Below are 24,590 nucleotides of genomic sequence, written 5' to 3' on the forward strand. Positions count from 1 at the left end.
TTTCTAACAGCATTATCCAATACAAGGTGGCAATGAGTTGTAGCCTATCTCAGGCAAGCGAGTCTGTAATTATTCATTTTTATTTCCATGCGCTGCCAAGAAAAAAAAACAGAATTTAGTGAATTCTAAACCATCTGAACAGCTCTGATTCCAAACTGGGCTGAAAAAAAAAATCCGATTTAAAGGCAGTTCATGAATGCAGATAGCATTTGGCTTAACAAAGACATTCCAGAGGTAATTACAGATAAAGGTGGAGTAATGGAAAGGTTTATAAGCAGCTGTTCAAAAGGGAATACTTCACAGACTTCCAAGGAAATATACATTGATATGCTAACTTTCTGTTAAAATAATCTCATCAATAACAGAGATGAAACGCAATTGCTTGCTCCTGCTGTTCTGTATAGAAATGCTGAAATGTGCAGAAATAGGGCTGAAGCCCGAAAACGTACCCGGGGAAGACTTGATGATACCCTGGGGTACAGGTGTGGAGCGGACGCGGAGGGGGGTTACTGGACAAGTTCCGCGAGCGGGGAAGGAGCGGTCGGCTGCCGGGTCTGAGGGCGGTACAGAGCGCCGGCCTCCGAGCAAGCTCCCTGGCAAACGGGAGAAAAGTAAAGGACAAGTCTACGAGTATGGAAAATTCAACGACGACACTGTGAGGGACGTTTCTTCTCTAGAACCATTTTTACTAATAATAATAATGATGACTAAGTGAAAATATATATTTTTCATTTTAGAAGCAAAAAAAGTTTTAAGTTCCTTTGCTCAATCCTCAAAATTACCTAATTTCCTCCTGAACAGTCACAGTGTTGCACAATGTTTAAAAAAAACAAGGTAAAAACAGTTTTACTCAAGACAACCTCGTTTTGCTAGTTGAAAAACTTTACCAGGTTGGTCACATGCTGTCTCTAGCTTTCAGAATGTGTTTGATTCGCCTTCGCTTCTCCATTTTTTCCCATGTCATCTCCCACTTTGGAAGTTTTTAGTTTTTTTACTATTGTTTCCTTTAAAAAAAACAATAAATGTTAAAGAATTTTACGAATAAACAATTAAGAATTTGGTGATATTAGCGATTTTTGTTGGTTTCCTTTTTATTAGGAACTGTTTTATGTCAATGTATTAACATATACTGTATGTCCTAGCTAATAAATGTCTTATGAATTTACAGTGAGTGAAGGAATTGCTCTATTACTCAATGTTGAAATTGTACAACCATAAAAACCATGATTCCCAGATAAGAATCTATATATATTTATAATCTAGAACTGCATAGGAAGAACATTGGGCTGTTCTAAACTATAAACTGTTACAAGACAATATCCCTCTTAAAAACATTACACCATAAAGGTTGAATAGATGGGTTTTAAGACTCAACGTTTGTCTTTTATATTGTTGCATGTGTGTTACTTTAACATCATAAATTACTGATTCAGTCCTACAGTTTATTCCAACCCACGCTTGTTGATGACCACAGGATCAAAATTGTGTGAGTTAAGAACAGACAGAGGATTGAAATATTACTGTACTGCCAAATGAATGATGGGTTTAAAACACAATAATATTCTTAGAATGTAAAGTCAAAATCCTGATTTAACTGCATCTTTTCTCAGTCTAGCTGTGCTGGGATTCTGTCAAGAATCTGCAGGATCACTGCAGATTGCGCAGGCTGCCTCGGACTGTACAGCTGCAACCTCTCCAAGAGGATGTGTGTCCTGAAAAGAGTCTCCAGGAAAACAGGTACAAATTCCAGGTCCAGAAAGTGTTCCCAGCAATTTTATACCACACTGTCTTTTTAAATATGGGGGGGGGACGGGGGGACAGGGCGTTTGCTGGGTTGGAATTACATCATGCTTGAGAGATGCCTTGGTTAATTTTATATCTGTAATTTTAGTCTGCTTTAGACATATTTTGAAATATGTATACAGGAAAATATGATGCAATAGTTATATCAAGCTGTCATTGGAGCCTTTTGTTACTTTCACATGCAATCCAAACAGTTTTAGAAACTCTAATGCATTCAGAACATATTGATCCTAAAAGTCTTTATTTATATTCTCTAAAAAGTCTCTTACTGTTATCCTACGCAGCACCACTCATTCTCTAGCTCTGAGTGACATCTAAGCCTCTTCTAGAAGCAGCTCTTTCATTGTGTTTCTTCATCTGCAGGAGGATTTTTCCAAAGTCTTCGGAGAACCTGATGTGTGCAAAAAGATCAATCCATATAATTTCTTCCTTCGATTTCATGTTCCCGAGGAATGCCTACATTCAAACTTCGTTAACTTTGAAAATCCAGATAATTTTGTTATTTTTAGTTTTTAAAAGAGTTACCTTCCTGAGTTGAGTTTCCATTCAATAATTGCTCCAATTTCTTAAATAAGCCATAATTAGTTTGTTTTTAATTTTTCTCTTGTAAAATAAGAGATAAGGTTATATTTTAAGTGCATGTTTCAATGTTAACAACCTGTCTTCACACAAGTCTTTATTAATAGTAGTACTAGCTGACTACTTTAATGATGTATTATGCAATGTTATGGAAGATAGTAGTTCCCTTTCTAAGTCAATGTTGGTTTTGTAAGTGCTGTATTCATTAAAATAACTGCAAGTATTCGTAAACGTTTCAGAAACAATGCCAAAATATAAATTTAGCCTGAATTGCAAAGCAGACAAAATCCACCATTCCAACTATTTATTAAAATGAGTTTATAAAAGTATTGTTTAGAATGTGATTTATGAATGTCAGCAATCTGAATCTGAATGCTGAAGAGCTTCCCACAGTCAGAGTTAAACAGTAGAATGTCCTCTAGTCCATAGAAAAGCCTTTCTTTTATTAAAAAGAATATTTGTACATGAGAGTCATTAAACTATACATCAGAGTTCAGTCTTATTTGATTTATTCATATTTTGTAGATAGAGATAATTCTGATATATTAACTCAAAGATGAGCTGTTCATATAAAAAAAAGCATTAGGAAGCAATATTGCATACATGTAGCATCAAAGGACACTATGGGAATATTATGAGCCTGAGACTCTAAGCCACATTAGGGCAAGAAATAAGATTTCTCACAACCATCAATAAACCTGAAAGTGAGGAACTGGATCTAAGGAGCACATCAAGTTTCATTTTCACAAACTACTCAGACAGGCTTGTTTTAAAATGACTTGATGTTTGTGGAATGTACTTGGGCAAAAAAAACCCAACATCCTATATATTTTTTAAAAGGGACTTTCTGTTTTTGAGAAACATGTTTTGGTGAAGTTTTCAGAAGCAGCACCATTATTTTGTCAAATTCAGTTACATTCCCATGTGGATATTTTTGGTCCGTTGGACCACGATCTAAAAACAGTATTTGTTGTATTTCTCACTCTATGCATGTTTCTATCCACATATAACAAAATATATTATAAATATATCTGATTGTGTAACTGTATGATGATTACATTCATGACTTAAATATAAAATATTTGTAGAATATTGTGGCAAATTGCCCCCAAACACATTTTGGTGGAAGACAGAGAGACACAGATGAGACAAGGGGCAAGGGCTTCACAAAATTTGCTTGGTCTTAAGCATGTTTACAATGTACAGTAATAGGGCCGCTTTCTCATTAACAGACGTTTTGTTGCTTTATTTTGAATCACAGACAATGACAGCAAAATGGCACTATGCATACATTTAAACTTAGTCTCTTTTGTGATGTAAATTGGAGGTTGTACACATTACCGTATTCAACATTTTTATTGTGGATTGAAATGCACTTATCATTGCTGATTCATTGTAACCCAAAATGTAAAACTAGCAATGCAGTAGAAGGTGATTAACTAGAAGGTCAAGGCTGTTAAAATCCACCTCACTTGTGAGGAATGAACCATGGAGGCTGCTTCAAAGGTGAAAGGTGAAAGTTGAAGATGTGAGAGAAGATGCACACAAAGAGTGCTCAGTAGGTGAAATATTTAGGCATAAGTAAGCAAAAGATCTAAGATTACAATTTGACTTCTTACAGTTACTCCATTCATAGATTAGTCACTTCCAAGTAAGAAATAGATCAAGTCAATCTCAATTTTGAATTTAGAGCTTGGTGTTGGGGAGCTGTATGAGTGTGCAGGCTGCAAAGTAATATGTACAGGTTAATTCCAAGCAATTGATGAAAAATCACAGTCTTACTTTTTAGCATGAAATTAACCTGTACTTGTCTGGTATATCATTACATTATCCACCTTGATTGACATTACTTTAATATCATTAAATAATATAATATTAAATGACTTAGATTTAAATGCATGTTATTTAAACATGTTTTTAAACCATCTTTGGAGATATTTAAAATGATTCAAGAGTGCCCAGTATTCTAGTCACAAGATGTTCTATTAAGCTAAAATAATGGAATTGTGGGAGATATGGACATATTTCCGATGCACATTGAAAAATACAATGTTTTATTTTACACTAATCAATAAATAATCAATTAAAAAGGATGTCTTCTGTTACATTTGAATTATATTTTTAAATCTTCATTTTAATAGTTTGAGGATTATTATTTTGAATATTATAATAACATAGTACATTGTGAATAAAAGGTATTTTTAGTTTTGTTACTGACCATTCTTTGTTAGTTTCTATGTTCTTTAGACAAATGTTCCTTTAAAAAATTTAACACAAAGTATTCTGTTGTACATCCATCCATTTTCTAACAGCCTACTCCTGGTGAGGGCTGTGATGGTACCAGGCTGAGCAGAACAGAGCAGACTTCCCTTTTCCCAGCAGCAGTCTCTAGTCTCTATTTCACCATTGCTACTCTCTTGACTGATTTTGCCTTAATGGTGTGAAGTGTTTTTAAACAGCTTTAACAATGCAAATTTACTTTAGATATTTGATTAATGTGACTTGTAAGTCTTATCCAGCATCTTGGATAAAAGGCCAGACTTGCTTCACTTCGTACATGATTTGAAACCTAAAGCACACAGAACAGTCTTGAACTGGTTTCAGTGAGTTTAAAAGTATGCACCATGACAGGACTTCTTGCATTGTTACCCATTGTCAGAGTTAAAACAGTATCTAAAAGTGTTTATTGCTGAAAATAAAGTTTTTTTGAGTTGTACAAATTTACAGTGATTTGCAAATGTATTTACCCCTTTCCCATGATGTCCAATTTTGTTGAATTATTGAATAATAGATGATGTATACAGCATTTTTAAGTGAAAATTGTTAATGAGAACTTAAATGACTATACACTGAACACTTTTTGGATGAAAGAAGTTAAATATCATTTAAAACTGCAAAGAAAAATCTAAATCAGGTTGGAAATGTCACCAGCAGAGATTTTGACTGTGAGTTTATGTGGATGTAAAGTAAACTCATCAAGTACTGCCTGGCAGTTTTCCCTACTTCATCAGACATTGTCTTTGATTCTGATGTTTCACCTGGGTTTCTGCAGCCAATCTTTAGATATTATCACATTCAAACTCTTGCTTTTTTATGTTGACCTTAGTTATACTTCTACATAACTCACAAGTAGTACATTTTGTAGTTTAGATATTAAAATGAATTACATTTACCTTGTGGGACTTTGGTTATTGTGCTGTACCAGAGCAATACTTTTATCAGAAAAAGACAGCATTTGTCTATTTATGGCTGTTATTTAATGGTCCCACTGAGTGTATACAACATGGCAAAATCTCATGGGATAAGCCTCAGCACAGCATTATGTAGCGTGGTTTATCATTATGGAATCAGAATGTCAGTAAATGTTAGTTCCTCATTATTTATGGAATAAGAATGTCAGTAAATGCTTGTTCCTCTTCATTATGAGTCATATTCACTTCTTACAAACAGCAGAACATGCAGTATTATAGATAAATATTTGTTTAATTTAATTCTAGCACAAATTTCTTCACTTAGATTATCTCTGCTCCATTAAACAGAGATCATTTTAATTCTTCATTTTCTGAGTACACTGAAGCTGTTCGCATTGTGATTTATCTTGAATGTCTTGTAATATGTTTGCCATAGGATCAAAATGCATCCTCAGAGTACAGACTTTAAAAAAATATTTTATAATTATATTTCAGGGGCTTCACATTGATGTGATTTAGGGCTACTGTGCTAAAATGTTGATTGGACTATGTGTATGTACAGTATATACTATAGGATTTGGTTGGGTTTTGTGGGTGAAATAAACATGGGTGGTTTCACATCCTGTTTGTTCCTTTCAAGCATTATTATGCATGTTAACTTGATAATCCATGCGTTCATTCTACTGAAACAGAAAACTCAAAAAACAAACAAAAGGAAAAACTATTAGTGTTTCACCTTCTTGAGATGGAAATATTACAAAAGAGGCATGAACCTAATACCACTCTGATCGGCAATTTTACCTCTACCAGAAGTAGTTTAAGGTGCTTACACAGTTTGTATCTGCTATAGTATACCAGTTTAAATAAATTAGCCTTACTAGGTTCCACACTCGCTGAAAAGCACCACAAGTATTCTCCAGCTTATTAGAGAAAGAGAAAAATAAGGTTTGCCTAAAAAGTCCTAGTGTATGTGCAAGATTTGATTTTGTTGTACATAGAAGGGATTGCATCATAGGGTGCACGGAAGTTCATGCCCATTCATTATTGGGAAATCATGGGGAAAGATATTTAAGGATTTTTTTTAAAATTACAGATCACGTGGTAGAGAACTCTGGCTTGTCTGCTTGGCAGACAGAGTTGTGATCATCAGAGATAACGTGGTTAAAAATGGGCTCAAGCAATCCCAACAGATTCTTTCCTTTGAGATAGAACTACAGACAGCAGCACACTCTGGTATGAAACTAGTGAAAATGGCATCTAGGTAAATATTTTGTTTCTTTATTGTTTTATTTCATTAACACAGTAAAAAATTATAGATGTAACTCTTTAGGTTTCCGCTCTTCCTCTTCAGGAAATCCTCTTAAGGTATATTTCTGCACTGTGATGAAACAACTAAATGAATATTGTTTTCAGTAACGCACATAACTGCTTTGCATGTGAAGACAAATAATTCAAATCTATGAGTCATATAATCCTAGTTTTACATTTTGTATTCTTTAAAGAAAGGGATTACATTGGTTCTATGTACTCGGTAAAATCAATACTGTAGAACCCTGCTATCCTGCAATTTGAGAAGACTGATATTTTTGTTACCGTTTTCAGTAAAATATTATTTTATGTCTGAACTCCTCAACATGTCCCCTTTAGCACTCATCATTGAGCATCATTCATTCTTTCATTGGCTGACTCCCTCCACATATTAAGCAAATGCTTTGTGGTTTTCAATTAATTCAATTGGGAAAACACTTTCCTGTCCTTATCTGTTCTCTGTTCTAACCTCATTTTAAGATGTAGTACATTTACAGTACTATACATTTTTTAGAGAAAATGTACTGTCACTGGTTGAAAGTGATTTCGATTAGTCACAGCCAACGACTGGAACAATTTGCAGAATTAAACTGTACACCTTCATTACTGGGGGTGTTTTCAGTTGTATTTTTACTGCTTTCTGCTGGGTATTTTGCATTTATTAGCACTGTCATATCCTCTTAATTATGCCCATGTTGTATGACTTGTTTAGTTGCCCTTTTTTCTTCCTCTATGCAGTTGCCTGTGTGACATTGGTGTAAATCTCTTGGCCAGCCATTGAAAGTGGCAAGGATATCATTTTAAAGGATTAAATATACTGTATGAATTTAACAGATTACAGACACATTAACAGTCTAATAAATTGTTTATCCCATGTTGAAAAGAGAAGAAAAGAAACAACGTTTCAGCTGTGGAGCCTTCTTTGGATGCCAAAAGAAAAAGGCTCCCAGCCCAAATGTTGCATTTCTCTTTTCAGTGTGGAATAAGCCTTTACTTGTTCCTTTGCAGCCTACGCATGCTGACACAGCTACCTACTTGAACTAATAAATTGTTATGTTTCAGATGTCTGTTACTTTTATCTTGATCTTACTCAATATATTTCCATTGCTGTTTCTCATCTCATCCTGACTGATTCCTTGACATAGACTATGGGGGGGGGGGATCATTTTCACTTTCCTATTCAATAATCATAAACTATTTACAGGTATTTTAATCTTTCTAAGCTTCACTTTGATAAATGCATTCACGCTCTTGCAGATATTTTAATAAGGACCAGGACCAGCAATCTCAATAGGAACGTCTTGCCTTCTGCTTCTTTTTTAACCTGCATCTTCATTTTGCAATGTATGCCAATGGCGCCCCCTTGGGCAGCAAGGTTGACTGTGCACCCAGTGCATAACCTGGTATATTTCAGGGGCAAAACAAGGGGATTAACTTCTTCTGTATTTTCATGTTTAAGACTTTATTCAACAGAGGAGCAGTTTGCAATTGGGGCTTAACCTGTTCTCAATCCAAAAATGTGCATTTTTATGCCAACCACTAGACACTTCACATCCAGAGGAATTCACAATTATAAAAGCCGACACTCATACTTTTTACATATTTCCATTGCATGTCCTTTTTTACTTAAAAAAAGGTCTTCTTTAGCTCAGCTGGCAAGACTGAGCACAAGCCCAAGAACCCGAATCCGTTATAATAACAGAGGGACAGACAATGAAATATGGGCTATTTCGAAGTCGCAAATGTGAGATAAAAAGTCGCAATAGCGAGATAGAGTCTTAATTCCGAGTTTTTAAGTCGCAATTCTGAGATACAAAGTCGCAATTGCGAGATACCATAGCGCGTTTTTTTATTCCCTGGCGGAAGCGGGCTTCCATAACTTCATACTTAGTAACTAGTTATTTAAAAGTTTACAGCTTGACTTGTCGCGCTTTAGGCGCAGCAAATTTAGCGATGATATCACTGAAATCCACCTGCCTTGCGGTTCTGTTCTCTATAGACAGCAAAGCCAGAGCTAACAGTCAGCTTAAGTTGAATTATTTCCGGTATTTTTTATTTCAAACAAAATGCCAAAAAGACGTCTGAATTCTCTCAAGAAAGAAAAACGTTTGTCTGTCTCACTGATGACAGTGTCCAGTAAGCAATTGAAAAAGTTAACTTTAAAACTTCTCCTCTCTAATTGTCTTTTCTGTTCTTTGCGTTTCTCTTCTTTGCCAGACTGATGTTCCTTCTGGATAATGCACCGCGTTCCTCGCCCCTGACATACGAACTCTCCTTCGTTTATTTTACGAATGGTCTTTTCTTAAAAAAAAATCTGTCATTTTAATTACTTTAGCGACGCCCCCCACCCCTTAGGTCTGAGCTCGGGTGCAGTTGCACCCATTGACCCACCCGTAGGGCCGGCCCTGAGTACAAGACAAGACAGGTATGAACATTGATTGAAGTTGTTTTTGCCACATTGCCATCTTTTATTGACCATTAATTTATGTTACATTTCAGCATATTTCTACTCTTCTGGATCATTGCTGCCACACGTTTCCTGGCTTTAAAAGCCAAACAGATGAGTGCAGGAAATGAAGACATTGGGAGAGAATTATGCAACATTGTGAAACAGCACAGGAAGGATCTTTCAAAAAACAATTTCACTGCCATACCTTCTGACCTCCCCAGAAATACACAGTACTTGGACCTTTCTTATAACAGGATCTCTAGGATCAACAGCGGAGATTTGATGACTCTGCCCTATCTTTGTTTCTTGAACTTTGCACACAATGGCCTGGAATTCATCTCACCCACAGCCTTCCAAAATAATTCAAGGATACAAGTCCTCAACATCTCCCACAACTCTCTGAAGTTCATTCCAGAATTGCCTTCATTCCAGGGCAGGATTCTTGACATATCGCACAACATCTATGGAAACTACACCCTTACAGACACATTTAGAAACCTCTGGCACCTTCAGTCTCTCAGTCTTGGAAGTCCATATGCAAGATCAATACATGTTAATGACTTTGCTGCTTTGCAAGACATACACTTAAAGCAACTGAGTTTGGGTGCTGGTTTGGGGTTACAAAACTACGAACATGGTTCTTTTGCTCAGCTCAAGTCCCTACAGGAGCTAACACTCAAAATGTCATTTTGTAATGAGTATTTGATGTTCCACAATGTTCTGAAGGATGTGGGCAAGGCAGAAATTGAAAGTTTAAAGTTAGTCAAGTTTTTTCCCCATACCTGCAAGAGCAATAAAACTGATCCTTTTGAAGTACTGAACAGTACAACATCCTTGAGTAATATCACTTTTGAGGACACCTGGATCAGCAGTTCACTTATGAATAACATTGTACTGAACACTTTTAAGGCTTCAATTCAAGCTCTTGCATTTCTCAACATTACATATTATGAAGACACAGTTAATGGTGTTCAGTTTAAAGGTATTCCAGGATACAATCAAACAGCCAGAATCAGAGTTGTAATATTTGATAATGTTCTCCACTATCAGTATAGATATCCACAAATTAACATTAATGTAAGTTACTTTTACCAAATTGTTTATCTGAAATTTTCTGGAACTGGCATGAATATTTCACCTTGCAACTTAATCTCTGCTTTACCATCACTGGAAATTTTAGATTTATCAAACAACCTTTTAAATGATGATGGCTTTTGGTGGCCTGGGTGTTCTTACATTAATGTTTTCCCAGCTTTGAAACATCTTTCTTTAAGCAATAACAGATTTGTGAACATAGCCTTTATCTCTGATAGAACACAGCAGATTAAGACTCTAGAATCTCTGGATCTCAGTTTCAACTCTATTAAGCTTAAAGATAAATGTTCTTGGCCTTCCCACCTCATTGAACTAAATCTCAGTAACAATGATCTGGGAAACTCTGTTTTTAAATACCTTTCCTCTCACTTCAAACGTCTCAATCTTTGTAAGACAGGCATTACAGTCTTATCACAGGATACACTTTCCATGATGCCCAACTTAACACACCTGTTCTTGAGCTCTAACAATATAAGAATACTGCCAGCTGATCTATTGGCTCCTAGTCTGAAAGTGTTATATATGGACCACAATGATATAAATGTTGTCGACCAAATGTTCTTTAAAAGGTTACAGAGTTTGAAGTCACTAAATTTAGGCAACAATCCATTAAGCTGCAGCTGTGATTCATATTGGTTTGTAACTGCATTAAATAAAACCCTGCTAGTTGATTGGCCACAGGAGTACACTTGTAGCACCCCACCTTCCTTAGATGGAATGCTCCTAGAAGACTATCAACCGGACAGACTGGCTTGTGAATCATGGCTTCAGGCTACCACAGCAATACCTGTCACTGCTGTCAGTGTTGTGGTGATCAGCTTGGTTTTTTATTTTTGTGAGGGACCCTGGTATCTCAAAATGTTGTGGGTATGGATAAGAGTGAAAAGGAGAAACTACCAGGCAGCAAAAACACTGGGGAATGCTTCTTTCCACTACCATGCTTTCATCTCCTACAGTCAAAATGATAGTAGTTGGGTGGGCAGCCAACTAGTGCCGAACCTGGAGAATGAGGGTTTCTGCCTTTGTATTCATGAGAGGGATTTTGTGCCAGGGAACTGGATTATAGACAATATTATTAACTGTGTGGAGTGCAGCTACAAAACACTCTTTGTGCTGTCTCAGAACTTCATCCAGAGTGAGTGGTGTAACTATGAGCTCTTCTTTGCCCAGCACCGAGCTCTTACCATCCATCAGGACTCCTTGGTCTTTATTCTGCTGGAGCCCATTCCTGCTGACTCGCTCCCTAGGAGATTCCTGAAACTGAGAACCCTGCTCAGGCAGCAGACTTACCTGGAGTGGCCAAAGGAGGAGAAAAAACGTCAGTTCTTCTGGACGAACTTGAAGGCAATGCTGAAAACAGCTAATAAGCACATGGTCATGAAGGATGTGGCGAAGGACATTGTAGACTCCTGTCCTCTCTTGAAGTGCGCTGAATAACTGACTCATTGGCTGTCTATCCGACAAAAATATTTAACAGACGTGTGATAAAATCCATTTTTGTCTTTCTTTCTCAGAAACCCATACTAGTATCATTCCATCAATGATTGAAATTGTATAAAGGATCGGGGACTGAACAGTGAACTAAATAACTCCAGATATGCTGGACATTAGTTTTTTCATTGTTTTGTATTGATCCGACTGCTTCTTAAATTGAGAAATCACCATTGTTTTTGTTTTATCCCCACTCAACTTCTACTGTACCGCATGGAAAATGAGGAAATGCATATGGGCTCTTTCAAGGAGGAGGTGCATCACTCACTGACATCAACATGAACTTCCCAACATTGGGAAGTCCCATTGCTTTTTCACTAGGAAAAGACCCCAGGATAACTAATCCCACCCTCCCTGGGTAGTGATTAGCAATTATGTGTTGCCATTTGGGAAACCTTGGATATAGTCAGCTCAGACTTTTGAATCCTGAATATTTGGACTCAGCCTGCTCTAGGTCCTTTCAGGAAACTCTTTTTGCACCCATTTAAATCCATTTAGAATATCTTTAGATTGCCATTACAGTACTGGGTAAAGTATGAAATGATCATGTTGCTTAATTTTGTATTATTTGCTGTCACTTAAGTTGTGTATTCTATTAATTGCATCAACCTAAAGTTTTATTTGTTATTTTGAGGAGGCAATTTTGGTATGTATACAGTTTTCGTATTAAAAAAAAAAGTTGAATTGTTCATAAATCATGTCTATTTTTAAAATAAAATAATGTTACAATTAAGGGTTTAAGAAACTAGAGAGTTAGAGAAATAACTGGGTGGGATAATCAATACTTAAAAAAACCCAATAACCCCCAAATTGTAAAGATATGTCAAAAATATACCTGTGTGGTTGGTATAATAAGAGGCAGCTGATGTCTTTGTTCTCTAGCACAGCTTTACTAAAAAAAAAAGTAAGAAATAAAGGCACACCGGGTTAAACAAATGTTAACATTGACAATTAACACAAGGGCTGGAGGGATGGCTCTGTGGCTAAGGATCTACGCCTGTGACTGGAAGGTTGCCGGTTCAAATCCCGCAGCTGGCAGAGAAATCCTACTCCATTGGGCCCCTGAGCAAGGCCCTTAACCCTAACTGCTCCAGGGGCGCTGTACAATGGCAGACCCTGTGCTCTGACCCCAGGCTCTCTCCCTATCTGTGTGTCTCATGGAGAGCAAGCTGGGGTATGCGAAAAGATAATTCCTAATGCAAGAAATTGTAAAGGGTTAATAAAGTGATGATGCTGATGTTAAACATACAAGTCACTCTATTAACAAACAAGGCTTCTCAAAGGGTGTGCATCCTGACCATCCAGAAAGAAACCCATATCACTACCAATAATTCAAAAAGACCTACACAGACCAACAAGACAGATATGCCCACTTTCTTAACCAAATAGATTATCCCTATAGTTAAGCCTCTAACTTTGAATGCTAAGAAAGTAATTGGACCCAATTTACCTGTGAGGGAGCAGATTTACCTGGAACAAGATAATGTGGTGGAGCAAGCTGAGGCTTGGTTAAAGCCTCCTCCTTAGCTGCAGTAAATTGAACACACCTGCCTTGGTTGACTGATTGGACACCTGTGGAATGGCCCTGTGCTTAATTGGACATTCCTCAGGAATAGCAGCAGTCAGACACAGAGGGCAGGGAGCTGTGTCTTAGATCCTGCAGCTCAGGGCAGGAGAGTGTGTTAGAGGTGTTCTGAACTGTAGAGACTTTATATACAGTTGCAAAGCAGTGTTTAAACAGCATATGTCTTGGGTGAGACAGAGAACCTGCATCTTTCAGTGAAGAGAAGACTGGCTGTGGATGTCTTAGTTGAGTGTGCCGGGGGTCCAGGGAATTCAAATGAAAAGTTTATAATTTGCAAAGAAGAGAAATGGAGACCTAAGATTGATGGGATATCTTCTATTCTGATTCTTTCAGAAGAATAGAAGGCTATAGAGCTGTTTCACAGGAGAAGAGGAACTGAAGATCTTTTTGCTGACTAATAGCTTTGTGATGGACTGACCTTTTAGAACTGAACAGGCTAATCTGAAATGAGGGATTCCTCAAGCCAACAGTGAACAGTGGCTTAGTGCTATAGTTTGTGGCATGGGAGGTGAGGATTTCCACACTTCAAACAGGATTCCACTTACCAGGAGAGGCCTTTTTTTTTAACCTAGGGATGCTTTACACAGGAAGTCTTTGTGTGGATTCCTAAAAACAACTGAATAGTAAATCTCTTAACAAAGTTCAAGTACTTAACCAGAATTTTGTCTTTATGATTGATCTGAACCAGATCAATCTTGGATGTCTCCCTTTACTGTGTTCTTTCCTCTGTCTCCTTTTCTCTCTCTTTTTTTATCCCATTTTCCTGGTCTGTTGATCACGCTATTGACTTACCAAGGTAAACCCGAGGATTCCTTTTGATGAATGTCTTGGATCCCTTACCACTCAGCAAACACCTCAGATCCTACTTCTTGCTTTGAAACTCCCAAGAATTCCAAACTCCAAATGTGGACACTAGCCAAGTATTGACAATTGTCTTTAGGTTCTTGGGACACCTTAATAGCTGCTTCCAAATATTCAAATTGAACACTTTTATTTTAGGTGATTAGGTTATATTTGAAGTGTAGCAAATACTGAAGAACAAAAATGAAGCCCAACAGACAAACTGTTGGCCTCATCAGTGACATGTTGCAGTAAACTTGAACCTACAGTCTGCTGCACTGTATAAGACAGTATTGGTGGATGTAGATCCAGTGTTGGATTAGTGTCTTATCTAGTGGGGGAAGGGTGTCATGTGCTCTTAAGTCCTCTCAATGTTATAAAAAGCAGGATGAACACTTTCTTCATCTAAATTTCTTAAGATTGAGAATTAAGTCCTACAATTAGTTAAATGGCACCTGTATATAATGGTAGCGGTGAGATATAACAGTGGTATATGCTAAGAGATAATATGAAAAAAGTTCTCAAAACAACTCAGGGATGAAACTGTAGAGAGCCACGGATCAGGACAAAGGTAGAAAAATGAATATCCCTTTGAACATGGAGAAGTCAATCATTACAATATGGAAATTGTGTTGTACCACTGGAGCACCAGCTACATCTGGCTATCCCTGTACACTATGCAGTCAGGCAATCAGGAAACTGGTTAGATTTGCCACCATGAAGCCAACAGAGACTTTGAAAGACCTGGAGTTCAATGGATACGATGGGAGAAAATATTCATGACCCAACAGTATCCTAGTCACTCCACAAAACAGATATTCTGTATATGGTGGTGAGGAAAACTCATGTGACATCCACAAGGAGTTTACAACAAAAAAACATTTCAGCGAAGGCTTTGGCAAAGTGGTATACATGTAAAGATACACTTTTATTAAGAACAGTGATGTTAAGAGATTTTCTGCAAAAACAATACAAGATAAAGGCAATTGCCCATTTGTTTTGCAAGGGTGCAACAACCAAACTGAATCAATCAAATCAGGCCAGACCTTATAATTCCTTGCATTTATGTAGTTCCTTTCATCACAAATGATCCCAAGGTGCTTTACATATTGGTAAGGTCCAATTTCATCCAACACTCAAGTAGAACACGCACCTGGGTGAGCTGGCATCCTTTGTGCTCCAGAGTCTGCACTCCCCAGTCCCCAGAAAATCAGGTAGAGAAGTGAGAAAATGCATCAACATTAAATCTAAAAGATCATGTTTAGATAGGCCAGACTTTTCAAGCAGGTAGCGGGATTTAGACACTACACTAGGGTGAACACCTCTGCTCTTAAGAACAGTGATGTTGAATATTTACTGAACAGGTAGTCAGAACTTTTGATTTAATGTCTTATTCATAGCCTCCAACACAAAGATGTCACCGTAATGAGGTATTGGTTGGGAACGTATGAGTCAAAGGGCAGAACGCCACCAACAGATCAATCGGCAGCAGTTATAGCAGCAATATGTTTTTTCTTTTGAGTACCCACCAGACCTAGACTTATGTGATCTAATTGAACCTGAGATCTAATGTGAGCCCACCATGCTGTTATAGCTAATTATGAAGCACACTCAAATATAAAAAAAATGCATTGAGTTAAAAAATATATCAGCATTTTTTATCAGAGATTGGTCTCACACTGCCTATAAAGTATAATGATTAACTTCATAGCTTCATTTTAAGGCATGGTCATCATCGGACATGAAGAGTCTGTTAAATATCTGTTACCACTTTCTTGGAACTCCTGTTCCTTTGTTCAGAAAATGGGATGCAATTCCATTTACCAGAATTTCTAATTGTATGCAGTGCAATATATATTTGTTGTGTTATTGTGAATAATAGAAAGAAGAAAAAGAAGAAGTAACATGCACTGTTTATGAAATGGTGCATTTGTTTCCCTCATTAATTTGCATATTATATTATCTGAATATTCTATTTTCAGAATATGACTATTCTGGCAAGCAAAGACAGGAATATTAGTCAATATTTTAAGTAAAAATAGAAAAAAACAAGATATTAGTAAGGCTTCTGTCTGCTCTACTTTTTGCCAAAATTCATTGTTCTGTGTCTATAAACTGAGGTATAAACAGTTTTGTTTTATTTTTTGCAAGATATGTTATATATAGTATATTCTAACACTAAATAATATTTTCACTAAACAATGGGAAACTTACAAAATCAATTAAATTAAGTTAAAACTCAGAAACAGCTTCTTTCTTTCTAACGAATACAGACATGCAAATAATTAAAATCAGTGTCCTAATTGACAGGCTAAAGGTCTAAACAACAAACAATATTTATGCAAAGAGTGTAACTGAAAAGGGAAACCAGGAAGACTGTCTGGAATGGAACTGTCCAGGGTTGGCCACCTCTGCATTGCTAAACACTTTTATGTAGTATGTCTCCATCTACTGTTATCTCCTTGACAGTGATCCTATATTACAACAGCATCCTTTTACCTTAAATACTATTTGTCTTTCATGTTATTGATGTTGAATATTGTTTCACTCATTACAGCATCACCACAACGTAACTTACATGCACATCTGTAAACTAATACCTGTAGCGTGTCAACCCACCTGAGAAGGCTTATGTCTCATCACACGTAGTGGACAAGCATTGAAAGTAAAATGGAAGTAGACCATTTGGAAGTGTTTTGTAACTTTTCATGCACTTTAAAATACACATCCAATACTCGTGTCAAGCTCGTATATACAAATTTAAGCACACATTGCTTGTCACACTATAATGTTGAATGTCATGACTGATTGTGACCCAATTTATGGAAGACATTTAATATTATTCCTCACAGTGAAATAAAAATATGAGCACAAAGCTCTTTTGAGATGGTTTATGCTTTTTTAGAGTTCTTTTCAGAGCTCAGTTTCTTTTGCACACTCCTCCCATAGTATGTAAACAAACCCCGAGAGTGTCCATGCTGCTGAGAGAATGCGATTCACACTGCTCGTATTCTGCCTCCTGTGAGACGCATAGCTCCTCTTTGGACTCAGACCTCCACAGCACCACTGTCACTGTCATCCTCAAGCAGGATGTACTGTAGTTGAAGAAACACACAGGGTGCTGCCAGTCGACGAGACGGGAACCATCCTGCATAAGTTAAGCACTCACCAGACTGTGGTATACAAATGGTGAGGAAATCTGCAAAGTGAAAGGAAGACTAGAGTAGAGTACATTTGGCAGGGGAATGTCACTGGACAGCCTGCTTTTATCCACATATTTTTCAATTTGCAGGTTTAAGTCACTCGCTTACTTTACCTAGGCTCTGTGAAGAGGTGCTATCTCAAATTGTTTTAATGGGAAAACCCTACTGACATGAAATGTACTTATTTTGTTTGACATCTCATGTCATTTCATGTATCCAAGGTGTTACAAGAAGGTTGCTATCTGCAGGTGCCAATATATGCAAATGCTGGTTTCTAGAGTTACAACTTTGAAAGCAAAAGTGGCCAACATTTTTATTTGTGCTGTTACATAAGCTTACAATTGTGCTTGTGAAGAGAGCATACATGTATAAAACCTAAGTATTGCGGTATGAACAAAGTGCTCCTTCCTCTAAGAGAACTATAAGGCACAGTGTTCATAAAGGGATTTACTTTAGCTGAGAGTCCTGGCGCCACTCTGGTGTCATACAGTTGTGGAGGTACAGAAATGAATCTGCTTTGGTTCTTCATTGCTGAAATGTCAACCAATCCTGGGGACGGTATTCCTTCATTAACCATTAGAAGCTCTTATGACTTTTTAAAGGATTTGACTGGCTGCAATTAAAAAAGTGTTTTACAGATATATGTAGAAAATCATGCATAATATAGATAGTTTGTACAGTATATGGATGCTGTGATGAAAACCATGATGATACGCGGACTTACAGTGTCAGGGAGTCCGGGTGCCAGTCCAAACTCCAAAATGAGGCCTCAGGCCCAGAAGAGGAGGCCCAGGCCACAAACCCATCGGAACAGTGATCCATGCAGTGAGAACACTACAGGCTCCTCACTAACTCCCACCTGAACCTGTAAACCAGCTCTGTGAACACCATATACATGCTACTTCAGAAACACAGCTTTATTATCACCTACCGGTTAGTATAGAGGGAAAGCCATGTCTGGCCTTGCTGGATACGGGATCCACCACCACCATCGTGCATTCTGAGCTCTTTCTTGTAGAGAGACAGCTATAGCACACTGACTTCGGGTTGAGCACAGCTACTGGAGAAAGTGTGTTTGTAAGGACAGACACTTGCTTTAGTGGAGCTAGGTCAGCAGCAGGTAGGGTGTTCAGCCTGGTTCACCCCTATTCATGAGGCATGTATCCTAGATGTCCTTCACAGGGCCCAGGCGCAGCTAGATCTCAGTGAGGGTGTAGCCTCATTTCAAAGAGGTCCCCCCATCACCCCTCACACTAATGAGGCTTTCCGAGACCACAAACCTGTGCCAGTTTCACCTAAGTAGGGCACCACAGACTGTCCTCACCCTGCACCCCCTGCTGCAAAAGTCCGCAGACACCTTCAGCCCCAAGTGCAGGCTGTCCATAAGGCCAGGAACCTAGTGACCAGCGTGGTGAGGCCCCCAGGTAGTCATTCGAGTCCTGCCCAGTGGAGCCTCACCACTCTCCTCTCCACCTTCTCCAGTGGAGAAGGCCGCCTCAACAGAGCCCCGCACTGAGCTCAATGCTCCAGACAGACTAGGAGAAAAACACTGATGGTCTGGATCTGGAGCAAAGTAAGCAGGTCTGGAAACTTTTACAACAGTTTCACCGCATCTTTGCAGTGTCTCTGCAGGACCTTGGCTGCACTGACAGACCACCGACACAGTGCAGATTCGACAGCAACCTCGTTGCCTGATCCCAGCAAAGTGAGAACCCGCAGGACATACCATGGCAGAGATGTAAGAGGCTGGAATCATAGAGCTGTCTGACAGTCCATGAAAGTTACCAGTGATGCTGGTTCCAAAGAAAGACAGAAATTGGAGGTCCTCCATGGATTACCGGAATCTGAATGCTGTGACCAAGAAGGACTCCTATCCGCTACCTACAATGGGTCCCTGGGTCTCCTCTCTTGATCATCCTGGTTCTCTTCCTTTGATCTGAAGAGTGGCAACTGGAAGGTGACCACTGGCCAGGGACTCTGGTAGTTCAAGGTCATGCCCTTTAGCCTTTGCAATGCTCCACCCACCTTTGAATGCCTGATGAGTGGGTTTTGGTGCTAATACTCCACACCCAGTGCTTAGTCTACCTCAACGATTTGCTGCTCCATGGCTGCTTGTTCTAAAACTCTCTCTGTGCCTTCCACTTGGTCCTGGAGAAGATAGCCATTTTCGGGTCAAGTTGCATCCTGGGAAATTATTCTTCTCCATCAGAATATGTCTTTCCAGAGTCATCGCATGAGCAGAGCTGGCGTGGCCACCGAAAAGGATAAGGTGAGCACTGTACAAGACTGGCCAACATCCACCAATGTGAAGCAGCTCCAGGCATTACTCCTACTGTCGCCTATTCGTGACAGGGTTTGCTACCATCAGCAGTACTCCTTGCAGCATTGAGCAGGCACCAAACACCAGAATGCTAATGCCCTCTCCTGGCACCTTTGCATGCCGGTCAGTTGTGGCTACTGCCAATGCTGTGAGTTCCAGGAAGCAAATCGTCACGTGCCACCTGTCGAGAGCTGGTGGGTCAGCCTGCCTGAGTCCACACCATCTTGGAGGAAAAAACCAGGAATCCAACCACTAACTCCAGGAGGTCCACAGGTGGATGATAGCTGGAGACAACCCATGAGGGAAGCACTTGCAGGGTGGCCCCACTCCTTGAAGGCTCTGTGGGTGCAATGACCAGCCTGCTGTTCCCGGTCACCTTCCTATGGGAGGTGGCTGTAGACATCCTGGGCTCCCTGCCGAAGACCCATTGTGGAAATGGGTTCATGCTGGTTGCCATGAACGATTTCACCCATTGGCCAGAGGTCCCAGTTGTCCCTGATCGTGGAAGCACATCAGAAGGACTGGGACCTCCAACTCCTTCTGGTCCTTTTGGTCTGCCGGTCTGCAGTACAAGACCCCACCTCCTGCACCCCAGCACTGTTTAGGCCACTGTGACTCCTGTGTGGCACAGAAAGGTTCCCTGGAGAAGTTCTGATGCCCCTACAGCTGTTCCTAGTCAGCGCACCTGTGCACATCTTGGGCTCCCTGCCGAAGACCCACCGTGGAAGACTCAGTGAGCATCTGCAAGCTGCCCATCTATATGCAAACCAGCGGACACAGGCAGCTGGAGAGCGCTACCGAATTTAGAAATTAAGATTGAGATAAGATCACTTTATTAGCCATATACAATTTCTTGTATTAGGAATGTGTCTTTTTCGCATACCCCAGCTTGCTCTTCATGAGACACACAGAAACACAGACACAGAGAAGCTTGGGGTCAGAGCGCAGGGTCAGCCATTGTACAGTGCCCCTGGAGCAGTTGGGGTTAAGGGCCTTGCTCAGGAGTCCAATGAGTAGGATTCCTCTGCCGGCCACGGGATTTGAACCGGCAACCTTCCAGCCACGGGCACTGATCCTTAGCAACAGAGCCACCACTCCAGATGAATTAGTATTTCAGCCTTAGGAGGGGGTGTGGGTGTTAGAGCCAAAGAGAGTAAAGGGCTGTAGGCTGAAGCTGGATGCTAAGTGGGTTGGCTCCTGTACCAACACGGAGCAGGTGAATGAGACCAGTCGTCACGTCCGCATGCTGCCGCAGGGCCATTTGGTCATCCTGCATCAGGATCGGATGGCTCTGTACAAAGGAGGAGCTAATGCCGCTGTTGCCTGAGACTCACTTTCCAGCACCAGTGCCAGGTCTGCAGCACCAGCTCCAGCAGCCACTGCCGCTTATCCAGACCCTGATGCAGGAGGGAGGGTTTTAGACAGATTTCCAGCCCTGGAAAAGCTCAAAGGCATCGCCAGACCTCCCCCAGCGAGAGAGAAGACTGCCAGCCCACTACTGGGATTTCATCGTTGCCCCTGGGACGGGAGAGCTCCCTGCTTTTACTACCTGCTTTTCTGCCCTAGTGACCAGCATGCCCCTGTGTTATTTAAGGCAATAAAATAGCGAGCTGCACTCCCATCTCCTACTCCTCTTTTTGTACTGCGTAGAGGGAAATTTAGGGAGGGCCTGTACAATATTTTCTGTTACTCTGGGTAAATTTACAAAATAATATCTGTAATCTGCTCTCTGCCAAGCTACAGTATAGGCCATGATTTGCTAAGATAATAGATGAGCCTGCTTACCCATCGCAGTGGTGGTTGCAGATGTCAGAGTTACCATGGCACACAAGGTGTTATCCTTCCTCTCCGGGGATTTGGACTTTTTTACCGAAGTCATTCCTCTGCAGCAGATGAACACTGTGGGAAGGTCCAGAAGGAACAGAAGGAAAACCCTGTTGTTTCTGGGGAGCCTTTTCATTTTCTACTTGTTCCTGGTGATTTTGTGGTTGCCTGGGGGGTGATCTGGGCGATGTTTGGCCTTGCAGGCCTCTGGTTTCCCTGGAGTACTATGAGAGTTTGACCCACAGGGTAAAGGGAAGATGAAGCAAAGAAGCTATTCCATGGATGTCCAAAAGTAACTGTGACCCCTTTTTATGAGGTTGTGAAAATGCAAAAATTCTGATGTCACATGGATTAACATTCTGATGCTGTCAAGTTGCTAAGTATTTGTGTGATGTCATCACACACCTCATAAAGGTTTATTAATATCACAGTTTTCAACACCCTTTTCAGTTGTTATCTTACTTTTGTGTTCAATATTGCTTGACTGGGTTATCAGATCCAGCACCTTGGTGGGGTGGTTTGTTGGGTTGTCTCCCAATGCCGGAGTTCGGCCCAGAACATGCTTCTTTGGCATGTTCTTCCCATGTCGGCTTGCATAAATTGCTCCTCCGTGTGTGTCTCCTCTGCACTGAGAAGTCAGTCAGTCCATAGTACTGCTTGTAGTATCGCACCCCTCCAAGCATAAAGCTGAAAATAAATATAATTATTGGAGCATTACATAGTCTTTAATGGCACACCATTAAATACAGTACGTTCACACCTTGTTAAACAAGCACTTTGTTTACAAGTACTTGCTAAAACAAGTGACATATATATATATAGCTAGTTTTTAGACAAGTGAGTTTAAATCCCTGCTAATAGGAGTGCCGATCACATAGTTTGTTCTTTTAGTTTTAGTTTTCGCCCCTCTGGGCTGGGACTGGGTAAAACCTGGAGTAAAACCTGGAGTGGCGGAATGTCAAAACACCGGCAAAAAATTAACAGATTTTGGTTAAAACAATAACATCCAGTCTGGTTTTGTACTTTTCTATATTGTTTTCTTAAAATACAATATAAACCTGTCACAATGCTAAGAAATTACATTCAGTATGTTGAGTATGAAAGATTAATGCAATCAGTAATCAGATTACTGATTATTAAGAGGTTCCACACAGAATAACTAGGCTCTGGGACCCATCCCTCCATAGGGACAAGACATCCCTATTTATTGAAATACTCATCTGTAGGCTGATACTACACCCAACACTATCACTGTTGGTTAACTGGTTCTCTGTTATTCTTACATGTGACTCTGTTCACCCTTGCAGTCATTGCTTAGTTCAGCTATGGTGTTCATCCACTCTGCAGTTCCCAGCTCCTGTTTCCCAATGCTTTTGGCAACTTGATACAACCCAGGGCTCTGTAACCCTCTGCCCCACAAACAAAACAGTGATTGCAAGTTGTGAATCAACTTTGGTGAAATTTGGTGAATTTGAGCAAAGCCTCCACCTCTCCCTCTGCTGGGCTGGTAAATTGCCTGCAGTGCCTGTAGATAAATGCCTTGACGGTTGTGAATGCTATAGAGATGTACTTGGCAGAACTGTGTCTCCATCCTTATTTATTTCTATTTACATTAAATGAGTGTCTCACGAAAACTACTACAAACTAATATAAACTAATATAATTTCATGAAAATATCTGAACTGTAATGCTGTATGTTCCCCAGAGAGAAAAGGTGATAACACCTGTGTCCCTTCTCATCTATTTGTGAACACAGATTGCACAATGCCTGTAGTTGCATTGGGTTGCCTGGGCAACGAAACACTACTCTAGGTTCCATGATGCCTTGTGGTGTCACTCTTCAGAAGAGTGTAAGTCCAGTAAGTTCCAGTCTAGGTCTGTATTACAACTGTGCTTTGCAAAGCTACCCAGTGCATACAGTTGGTGAATTTCACCATCTGGAAGGCACAAAAAAGCAGCAACAACTCTATTTCCATGTTGTGGGCGATGTGCTTGAAACTCAATGAGCACCTTTAAACTAGTCAGTGACAGCTACAGCATATGAACAATTAAGAACACTTGGTCAAGCTTACATTGATCTGCAGCTATGTGTGCAACAGAAACTGGCTTTTGCAAAGCCTGATCCATGTTGGGCATAATCTCAGAGAACAAGAGCTAATATTTTATAAGAATGGTGAACAGGATGACATTTTATATCAGTGACATTTTTCTCCCAATCTACAAGGCAGTCTGAATTTCTTCACAAACTGTGAAGCGAAGCAGAAAGGCTCTGACTGAATGTTTTGAAAGTGAGGTGTAAAATCTTGCAGTTTGAAATGCTACTGCTCCTTTTCCTTAGCCTAAGGGTTTCTGATTAGGCTTAATGGTGTAAAGTAGAAAATATCTAAACAGTGACTTTTTTAAAGTAACAGAGCTATTGTTTAACCTGCTTCAAGCCAAGCTGAATGATATTGTATTTTTTATTCCACTGATTTGCCAAAGAGCTGGGTAATTTTGGAAAGAGGTTTTGGAGTTCAGTATACATTAAATCAAGGTAGGAAAGTGTGAGACAAAAAAGTGCAGATGACAAAACATGCAAGTACCTATTTTTGAAATAATTGATAACATCACTGAACAGTTCACTGTTAGATCAAAGAAGTGTAAAACGAGAACTAAATCCAAAAAGGTTTACAGAATTCCAAACAGTTCCTCCATGATGCAATGAAATCTCAGGAAGCATCATATCCCACCTTTGTGACCGCAGCTGGCTCCGCGAAAAACTGCATGATATATACAACTCTAGTCTGCAAAGGAAAGAGTTTGACCAGCACAAAATAATGCACAGCTGGTCTTCCAAAATAGCTTCTCTGAAGTTAACTAACAACCTTAATACTCATGATCCCCTACTGTATGATTACAATCA

General features: G+C 39.5%; 2 protein-coding genes and 1 long non-coding RNA gene across 7 annotated transcripts in view; 2 read left to right on the plus strand and 1 right to left on the minus strand.

The window, feature by feature from the left end:
- The window catches only part of LOC102689399 (uncharacterized), a 35,948-nt gene extending 31,730 nt beyond the window's left edge, over positions 1 to 4,218 (plus strand). Inside the window, exons 19-20 of the mRNA XM_069192333.1 lie at positions 1,611 to 1,737; positions 2,167 to 4,218. Coding sequence (XP_069048434.1) covers positions 1,611 to 1,716 — 106 coding nt within the window. The 3' untranslated portion in view covers positions 1,717 to 1,737; positions 2,167 to 4,218. The remainder of the gene's footprint in view (positions 1 to 1,610; positions 1,738 to 2,166) is intronic.
- Positions 3 to 21,991, minus strand: LOC138240822 (uncharacterized). 5 transcript variants are annotated; one of them, XR_011190080.1, is made up of 10 exons: positions 21,650 to 21,991; positions 18,269 to 20,569; positions 17,304 to 17,540; positions 15,495 to 15,527; positions 12,752 to 12,803; positions 11,716 to 11,878; positions 2,073 to 2,194; positions 888 to 1,004; positions 450 to 593; positions 3 to 92 (listed from the first exon to the last, which is right to left on the minus strand). It is a non-coding gene; the product is annotated as an uncharacterized lncRNA (long non-coding RNA). The 5 variants fall into 5 exon arrangements; XR_011190077.1 differs by having other exon boundaries at positions 18,269 to 20,658; XR_011190079.1 differs by lacking the exon at positions 21,650 to 21,991 and adding an exon at positions 1,596 to 1,723 and having other exon boundaries at positions 18,269 to 21,601.
- On the plus strand, positions 6,684 to 14,579 carry LOC102689191 (toll-like receptor 1). Its single transcript, XM_015352785.2, has 2 exons — positions 6,684 to 6,834; positions 9,381 to 14,579. The coding sequence occupies exons 1-2, from the start codon at positions 6,809 to 6,811 to the stop codon at positions 11,860 to 11,862; spliced, it is 2,508 nt and encodes an 835-aa protein (XP_015208271.1). The 5' UTR covers positions 6,684 to 6,808; the 3' UTR covers positions 11,863 to 14,579.
- Positions 21,992 to 24,590: the final 2,599 nt, after the last annotated feature.

The sequence above is a fragment of the Lepisosteus oculatus genome, chromosome 7 (genome assembly GCF_040954835.1).
Source record: "Lepisosteus oculatus isolate fLepOcu1 chromosome 7, fLepOcu1.hap2, whole genome shotgun sequence".
Lineage (NCBI taxonomy): Eukaryota > Metazoa > Chordata > Actinopteri > Semionotiformes > Lepisosteidae > Lepisosteus > Lepisosteus oculatus.

What these genes read in the sequence shown, in the direction of transcription:
- LOC102689191 (XM_015352785.2), top strand. Translation starts at nt 6,809, where the DNA reads ATGAAACTAGTGAAAATGGCATCTAG. An exon ending in CTAGTGAAAATGGCATCTAG is followed by an intron (nt 6,835 to 9,380) that starts GTAAATATTTTG and finishes GTTACATTTCAG; the next exon opens with CATATTTCTACTCTTCTGGA.